Below are 9,448 nucleotides of genomic sequence, written 5' to 3'. Positions count from 1 at the left end.
CCTCCTATGATGACCCTTTCATTGTCATGAGATTTAATCCCTTCGTTGGCAGAGAGAATTCGACAAAAAGTACTCAAAATGGCAGGAAAATTTGTTATCCTGAAAATTTGTATCCTTAGGTTTTTGGGATCGCTGAGTCCGAATATGAACTCAAAATTCAGAAATCCAAAATGGCGGATCCAATAAGGCGGGCAAAAATACAAAAAAACGACTCGATTTGGATAAATCTTGCTACTTACGGGTTTGTGCGGTCGCTAAACCCGAAAGTGAAGTCAGAATTCCAAAATTTAAAATGGCGGACGAAAATATCCGCCATTATGAACTTTCGAATTTTAACTTCAAATTCAGCTTCAACGACACCAAAATCCCCGCGTGAGAATTAAATGCGAAATCGTAGTAAGTTAAATAGGGAAAAAGATGACTGACGCATTTTGCGTCAATGCCGCACAGGGCACGAAAAATGTTGACACATTTTGCGCCAATGCCAAGGAAGGGGTTAAGGCTGCTTCAATAACTAAAATCATAAAGACATGACTTTCTTTTCATTTGCTCAAAATTAGATTAGGAAATTGATTAAACTAATTAAAAATTAATTTATTAACAATTGAACACATTTTAATTTTTCTCAACCGATTCTAATTCTCTCGCATGAAGCGTGCAACCACCCGCATTACCGGCAGTCAAGTATCCACCTTGGGTTCCAGTATTGGGAAAAAAATTGTAGGGTAGCGGCCCTGCCCCTCACTGAAAACTGCAAAAAAAAGTTTGGAAACGATGATATAAACATTATTACAGTTCTTATTTGAAGCGATAAGAGTATTATGAGTAACGCGTACACAAAGCCAAGCTAGAGATCACGCAGTGATGATTGAAACCCAGCTCACTGTGCCTCCTTTTTGATATGGGATTTTCGAACTCATGTGCTGATTCTGACCCACTTACCTCAAAACTCACTCTCACCGACCCCTTCTTAAGTCAGACGGGCGTTTGAGCTGTTTTGACTTCTTATTACCAATTCAGAATTCACCTAATTGTTTTGGACTCTTAAAATATTGTTATAAAAAAACATTAATATGCTAAATGTTACAAGCATTGTTTTTATTAAATGGAACATGACAAGGTGCTTAACTCAATTTTGTAGAAAACGGCACTTACTTTGTTTCAACCGCGCAAAGCGGAACTACTTGTGTTTAATTAGAAAGTAATTTACCGTGAGAGAAACCCTGTGTTCCAGATGGTCTTTCTAGATCAGGAGAATCGGCAAAGAACGTCACATTCGCATTAGCTTGTAGCTTAAAGAAACCAAAGCTGACGTGAGAAATAAGACAGACTGATTGTACACAGTTCAAATGAGACAGGTTAGAAAAAGACAGAAAAAGTAAACGGTAAGAGATTCTACATTGTACTTTCACATACCAGAATTATAGAATCGAGTAATGTCGCGATGGGGACCACTGTGGTTTTTTCATGCGGACAATGAAATAAAACTCACAAAAAAACCATGTGAGAGTTGACTGAATAAAAGTTATATTTAAATTTATATATGTTTTACAGGTATAAGAAGCTTTACAATTAAGTTATGAAAGCGACTGCATACAAAGTGGTTTGCTTTATCTGGCCCAATGCGGAAGAACCATACCTTTTGCACTAATTGTCGCACATTTTAGTCGATAGAAGCAGAACTCTTGAAAGACTAGAAATGAAGAATTAAACTATGCATAGAGGCTGTCTGTCGTCTTCGAGACGTAAATTCTACGATAGAAAAAATAAAGAAAGAGAGCGAGAAAGAGAGGGGCAAGGGTAAAAATTCATATGATCTCTGAAGAAGGAAGAACCAAAGCAAGCGAAAATAAAGAATAATTATTTGCGATAACTGGAAAATGTTCAATTGTTTATAGTTTACTTGAATAATACATGAATCCATAGTTCATTTTTTACTCGTGAACGAAACTTTAAGGCTTTTGATCGACCTCTAGAATTTGAGCAATTAAATTGAAATTTGGCGCATATTATTTCCTCGCTAAAATCCACCATATGAGTCAATTAGCTGCAAAGACCAATCAAGAAAATATTTGTTTAAAATTACGCTACTTCCTAAACGACCGAAAGTATTTTCTAAAATTAAACTGCAGAATGTAGATTTGCTTTTGAAAGTTGAATAGTTCCAACATAATTTAATTTGTTTAGGTTAGGGTAAATAGCAACATCTAGTTTAAAAAATCGATAGAATCATTTACTGTTATTTTTATGCAAGGGTTCGAAAGAAATTAAGGGGCATTTTTGGATATTTTCCAATTATTTCGATAAATTTAAAATAATTTGGCTAAAAACTAAGCTTAGTCTAAAAAATTATAAAAACATAAAAAGCCTACGAAGGAAGAATGTCAAAATTATGTGTTAATCGCATTTTATGCAAAAAAGAACGAAAAGGAACGTAACGAAACTTAAGTTACGTTCATTTTTGTTTATTTCCAAATAAAACTTTGACGAAACACAAATTTGACAGTGTGTCTCCGTAGCTACATTATTTTTTAGTGACTTTCCATACTTTGCATTAATTTCAGGTAAATTATATGGAATTTAAAAAAATAATTGGAAAATACTTGAAAATTCCTCTTAATTTCATTCGGATCCCTGTTTTTATGCTTACCTCTGAAGGCATTACAATTTTTGCCTTCCTCGTACTAGTCGTGCTCATCTGTTGAAAATCGTTGGAAGCTTTCATGGGCTCTAAAGGAGAGAAACCGAGATTAGCTGCAAATCTAGGAATTTTTGGATTCCACCTTGGCCCAAATAACTGAAACAAGTAATAGATTAAAATGAAAAAGTTTTTTTTGATGAATAAATAGACGAACGACTTTTACGTTTCAAAGCAGCATATAATTATTTTTAAAGAATGGTAACCGTTTTTAAAACGGTATAATGTACTATAAAAATACTTTTAAAAGAGTAGACAGGTATTTCCTGTGCTTGATCTAAAATCAGGAAACATCAAACTTATGTACAATGTTTCGAGAATCGATGTCCAGGGAGCTGAGAAGAATATTATTGCTCGAGCTGTTAGACCACTGGTATGACAGTGCATTAGTTTCCTCAACGCTCTTCAAACTTTCCCAAACCTGATCAGTTTCGATAATTAGGGGCGATAAAGTGGCATCTTGCACTATATAATTGGCAGGAAACATAATAGATATTATATCCTCTATCTTGTTTGAAGCCTGTAAAACAGTAATTTCAGTATTTTATTTATATCAGGTGGATAAGAAAAGAATAACACACTTAAAATACTGTACTTTGATAAGTTTCAAATTTAAGTGGAAATGTCACCAAAGAGTCAGAGAGCCTTAAATCTCATTCATTCTGGTGGAAAATATTTTGATTTTGGATTAATCCGCTCACCAAATAATACAGAAATAACACATGTGCAGAAGTTTTCAACAATTTATAACACGAGAATATCTTCTAAGTATTGTAAACTCACATTCTTGTTGTCTATCCGACTAATTGAATCTTTCAAACTAAACTGCTCTCTTAGTGCGTCCGTAGTACATTCGAAATCACCATATTCCTCAAAATCATCATCCTGTTCACCGACTGTCCTTGTTGGTTCTTGTAGACTCAAAGGGAAATCTTTAGATTCATCAGAAATTTTGTCGACTGGAGTGGTTGAAAAATCAGTAAAATCACCGAAATCATCTAATTCGTTAGTTTGATCGAGTTTCCCAAAGTTTGAGCTTCGCTTGATTGTCGTATGTATATCCACATTGACTGAAAAGTCTTCTTGACTTGACTGTATACTAGCATAGCTGCCTCCAAAGTTGGTTGTTTCAGAAAAACTCAAGTGTTTCGAAAGATCGTAGAGATCGTCATTTATTTTCTTAAATTCTTTTTTATTACCTATTGGAAAAATGGATAGCCCAAGACCAGGAATTTTATTAATACACGAAACGTCCTCATTTATATTTTTTGAGTACGTACAATTCTCCTCGGTTTGGGTCGCTACAGTTTCACCGGAAAAATGGCTGAAATTTAATTCATTTTCGGCATCCGGATTCCTATCATTGTGATCGACAGACGTAGAGGTTAAGTTTACTTCTTGATACACAGTTCTGCCAAAGCACGTTAAGTTGTGGAAATTATCAGACTCGTCCATCCCCACTTCATCATTTTGGGATATCGTCCACTTTTCAAAAGTCGAATTTTTTGGCAAAATGTTCAGGTCGGAAAATGTTTTCTTAGGACTTACTCTATCTTGTCGAAGATCGAAAGTTTCCTCACATCTTAAATCGGATTCAGCGGTTTCGAAAGTATTTTCAATCTGTGTATTTCCCATTTTCTTGAAATCGCATTTAACAGCATTCTCATACGTTTCGTAATTATAGAAATCATCCTCCGAACTTTGATGTAAGTGAGGCATACTACTGGGATCATCGAGAATTAAACTGAGTGGTTCCTGATCGTCATTCAAATCTGGACTACTTAAAGTTTCTTCGTCTTCCCGTTGGCTACTAGTTCTTACGCTATCATCTGAATTACTGTTATTATTAACAATCACTACGTCAGTGGAAACATAACTTGTCTGCTCTAATCCACTTGCAACTGAAATACAAGAGCCAAAACTATCACTATCCCTCTGGGTACTTTTTGTTGATTCGGTATTGGCATTAAAAATAATATGCTCTCTTCTATTATCTGAATTTAAGTGGCTCACTGTGCTGTCAGTATCTTTATCGATCAGATAATCATCAATGACTAATGACTTAGGAGTAAGTTGCTTCATTGAAGATGGACTAGTAGAAGATATTTCTTCAAGGATTGCATTCACTTCAGGAAAAACACATGGTATTGGCGTCTGAACTGAACTCACAAGCTTTTGAGGTGAATCAGACGCAGCAGATAAACCTGAAAAAAATTAAATAATGAAAATGAGAAAAATGTATTATTAATCATTTCAAAAGTTATGAAACAATGTCTCTAATTTAACCTTAACCACATTAAAAATTGCAATTTTTGTTACAGATTCTACAGGTCTCATTTTTAGATCAATTATAAATTGACTGGAAAATGCATACAGTAAGGCTTAATTCATACCAATTATACTCATTATTGCGAGGTGTCTTAAACGGTGACATGGAAATAACAAGCGACATCTCATAGTATGCAGCCTTATCCTTGCATGCGGGGTTCTACAAGGATGAGCGAAAGCTTTACCTAGCTGCTCGTGGAAACAATAACACCACCAAACCTCCAAAAAGTTGTAGTTGCAGTCAAAACTACTGAACATGCAGAGCACCCGAGAATGGGTCGACAAACAGTAAAGATCACCCTAGAGTTCGGGCTGCTGAAAATAATTTAGAGGGAAACACGACGATAAACTAACGAAACGCCCACATTAAGTGGACGAATCAACTCAAGGATGACTTGCTAGACTGCTACGATGCACCATTACCCCTATTCGCGGAGACTTTATAGCGCGTATGCATACTCTGTGGTGCCTGAAACACCGAGAGCTTCAGCACGTTTCACATCAGTCATTGCGAAATCAACGTGCCTAACTCTTGAGAGATGATACAAATTTCAGGGCAAGGAGGAACATTGACATGCATGTTTCCCCCTAAGCCCCAAGATCTGGCTAAATTGGAAACCTCCCTTCATGAGAATATCTTGAAGGAATGCGACCTTTTGACCATCTATTGTTCAGTTTATGGCGCTGCGACAGCTTTGGCTAATTCAATTCGAAGGCTAAAATCGACGGTGGATCAAAAGACCAAGATATCCTTACACCAACTAAACTAGAAGATTGGATAGACAAGACAAAATGCATCCCGTGTTTAGTGTGCGATTGACTTTATAATATCTGGTAGAACGTTAACCGAAAGGCTTCAAAAGTTCGCTTAAGAGTTGAGGATCTTCAATCACACATTAAGCAAGTCAAAGCTGCTAACAATCAAGCAGCAGGTTGTTGACTGAATAAGGATGTTATCTGATGCAAGGAGAAAAATACACATGAGGGTGAGATGGATTAGGGAGAATCAAATGTTTCTTGCTGACCCATTGCGCCTCTACAGCGTTCACCCTTTTTTTTTCTCAAAATTCACCCGAGCCGAACGAGGTAGAGACTTTTATGGAGATGTATACAAGGTTCCAAAAACACTCAAGTTGAAAGAAGATACTGATAATATCATCCACTTCAAAGAGTTTTGCGACAACCTTATAACACTAAAGAGGAATGTCCATCAATCACTGCCGAAGAGGTGAAGAAAGAATTTAGGGGTACCCATAAATTTACCGTTGCAGAACCAAATAGTATCAAGAACTTTTGGTGTAAGAAGTTTACTTCTACACATCAACATCTGGCCCGGATATTCATCTCACATTTAAAGTCGGAAACGCCCATTCCGCAGTGGCTGACTTTGTGGAGAGAGATTACGAACAATATACCTGAAAATAAGATGTACCAGGATGCCGAAAGAACCTAATAATTGACCAGTGCGTCTCTAAGACGCAGAATCCCATCTGCGCGTCCTCTCAATAGCCTAACTGACTACCGGAAAGCTTTCGAATCAACCTCTGGCAGAATTATCATCTGTCTATTGGAAAGCATGAAGGTTCATCAACACATAGTAAGATTCATAGAGAGATTGTTGCCCCTTTGGACACGCATTTCATGGCGATACCATGAGTCGTCTGCTTTTTTGCATCACACTTCTTCCTCTATCTGTCACACTACGAAATTCTTCTGGATACCTCCGTGACGCATTAATCATCGCGAGCATATGGTCACTCACGTATTTTATATAGATGACCTAAAGATCTATGCTTTTGGTAAAAGCAAACTTCAGAGTGGTTTAAATATCGCCAAGAAGTACACAAAGGAGATTGGAATAGATTTTGGATTGGACAAGTGTGCCAAAATGCATCTAAAAAAAGGAAAGATTATTGTGGTTGCCAATGACCCTGATCTTGTGGGTATAAGTGTTATCAGACATCTTGACTAACATGCTTGTCGTCCTTGTTCTACTCTTCACGTTTAGAATCAAGGCCATCAAGGCAGACGTGGACTTATGAATCTCCAGTGTCTTCACAACCGAATTTTTTTAAGTACAGCTTACATCGTTACAAATGGCAGAGGTCCTCTCCTATAAATGATCAGAAAACACGAGATGATTGGCAAAGGAGCGTTCGTTTACAAAGCCACGGAGCAGGCGGCCGAGACCCCTGGCCTGAATTTTAACAGCAGAAGTGAGGAAAATGCATTACGCCACCTAAATGCTTCTTCTCTAAAAGTCGAAGTAAAGAAAGCAGAAGTTAAAAAATGTAACCACAAACTACTTGGCAAAAAAATGCATGGAAACTTTTACAGAAATGTAGAAGAACTGTCTTTGTGAAAAGAGCAAACTTTTTCTTTTTTCAAATCATTAGGGCTTAATGCTGATACATAGGGTCTCATTTTCACGTGCCAGGACGGTGTAATGTCCACCTTAGTATACCGCGACCGCATTTTATGTAAAGTACTTCCAAACGATAGGTGCAGAGCGTGTCATGCACAATATGAATACCTTGTAAACATACTATCTGGGTGTCCAAGCCACGCGGAACTACGTATCTCTACAGGCATAATGTGGCCCTGAGAGTGCTTCATTACCATTTTTGTCGCTCTTACGGCGTTGGCCCCGACCCCGCCCTACCGAATGCTCCGAGGGAGATAGAGTCAACTGTACAAACCGAAAAGTGCCAAACTTTCTGAAACTACAATTTTTGGACAGCTATATCCGTTGCACATTTGAAGCTTGAAATCGTTCTCTAAAACTTTGAGACATGAACTATATTCGTCGAGAAATGAACTATATTCTTTATCGAATCCTCGGCTCCAGCCGAGTAGAACATCACTGTCGAGACGAAGAAAAAGCATGAGAGGTATCAAGACTTCAAAAGGTAGCTGCAACGACTGTGCTTAAAATATTCGATTAAATTAATTTTCCTAGTGATTGGTGCTCTCGGAGGTGTGAGGCTATCACTAGTACGTAACATTAAAGCCATACCCACGTGCCAAAATATGCCAAGGCACTTGCGAGATGGATGCAGAAGCTGTCAACCTTGGGTTGCTTAGTGTCCTCCATACACACGAGGGATTCAACGGCCTGCCGTTGTGATTTCATCGTGCCCTGTGCCCAACCGTCTCAGGGTATTGAGATGTGGCATTAGGTTTGATTTACGACATTTCTTTCGAAATTATTTATAAAATAAGCCCAGGATGAAGCTAATTTGTCTAGTTTTTAAGTAGATATTGCAAGAATAATAGTGTAAAAAAGTTGGAAAAATTGCATTATTATTTTTGGTAACAAAAATATTTTTGTAAAATATATAAAACATAAATATATGAAGTTTCTTTGTAATTTCCTCAAAATATATATTTAACTTTCATTCTGATTTCCCTACAGATAAGATGTTTTCAAATTTTTCCCACTTTTTTATTACAAGTTCAAGTTCTTGCAATTTAAAAAGAAATTTTTTACAAACTATACGCTGTTACGATACTATGAAAAAAAGCTTCAAAATGAGCCCAAGAACATTGAAAAATGTTGACTATTTCAGAAGTTATTGAAAAAGTAGAAAAACATTGAAATTTACACTAGTTTTACAACATCTACTTAAAAACTAGATAAACTGGTTTCACCCTGGGCTTATTTTTTACAGAATTTCGAAAACAATCAAAGTTTTAAAGAGAAATTCTTTTAGTTTAGGTATAATTAAAATTAAGAGAATTTATTCAGTTATAAAAAAAGAGATGGCCTAAACATATATGGCCTAATATATATTCGGTTTTGATTCCTCTAGAATCAAACTGAAGGGCCTATGACAAAACCACCGAACGCGTCCTCGGGTTGCGGATAGAGGGTCCCTGTACCAAGGGTTTCTGCTGAATATGGTTACAAAAATAAATAGGCAGTCGCGGCAATTGTCCAGGGGTGGTCCGGAAGCAATTAACCCCCAAGCGGAGGTGTGAAAACCGTGCCGAAAGCTGAATGGCACCTGCGTGAGGTGTCTAGAACGGTGACTCTGGGATACCGGGCGATCTCTCAAAGTACGCAGCCTTATCCTTGCATGCGGGGCTCTACAAGGATGGACGAACCCCTTTCCCTAGCTTCTCGTGGGAACAACAATGACAACACCAAACATAGTTGTAGTAAGTGCGGTTCAAAACAACAGAACGCGCAGGGCTCCCGACAATGGGTCGGCCAACAATGCTTATGCGTAGAGTGCTACGATGCGAGTGTGGCCCGTGAATGGGGTTACATGGCACGGCTGCATGCTCTGTGGTGCGAGAAACACCCGGAGCTATCGCATTTTCGCAGCAACGTCTGCGAAACCATGCTGAACTACTCCGTAAAAGGGGCTATGTAAGCGGAACGCCTACTCTACCACAGCTAGAACAAGCCGGCAACAA

The 9,448-nt window shown here is 37.7% G+C and overlaps 1 protein-coding gene across 6 annotated transcripts in view; it reads right to left on the bottom strand.

The window, feature by feature from the left end:
• Positions 1 to 9,448, bottom strand: part of LOC117172541 — a 179,055-nt gene that overhangs the window by 80,707 nt on the left and 88,900 nt on the right. For all 6 annotated transcript variants that reach the window (XM_033360577.1, XM_033360580.1, XM_033360579.1 and 3 more), the window contains 3 exons: positions 3,482 to 4,902; positions 3,006 to 3,218; positions 2,651 to 2,797 (listed from right to left, as the gene is read on the bottom strand). In XM_033360577.1, coding sequence (XP_033216468.1) covers positions 2,651 to 2,797; positions 3,006 to 3,218; positions 3,482 to 4,902 — 1,781 coding nt within the window. The remainder of the gene's footprint in view (positions 1 to 2,650; positions 2,798 to 3,005; positions 3,219 to 3,481; positions 4,903 to 9,448) is intronic.

Source organism: Belonocnema kinseyi, chromosome 5, assembly GCF_010883055.1.
Source record: "Belonocnema kinseyi isolate 2016_QV_RU_SX_M_011 chromosome 5, B_treatae_v1, whole genome shotgun sequence".
Taxonomy (NCBI): Eukaryota; Metazoa; Arthropoda; class Insecta; order Hymenoptera; family Cynipidae; genus Belonocnema; species Belonocnema kinseyi.
The sequence above is the reverse complement of the archived record's forward strand: the minus strand, read 5'-3'. Positions and strand labels throughout refer to the sequence as shown.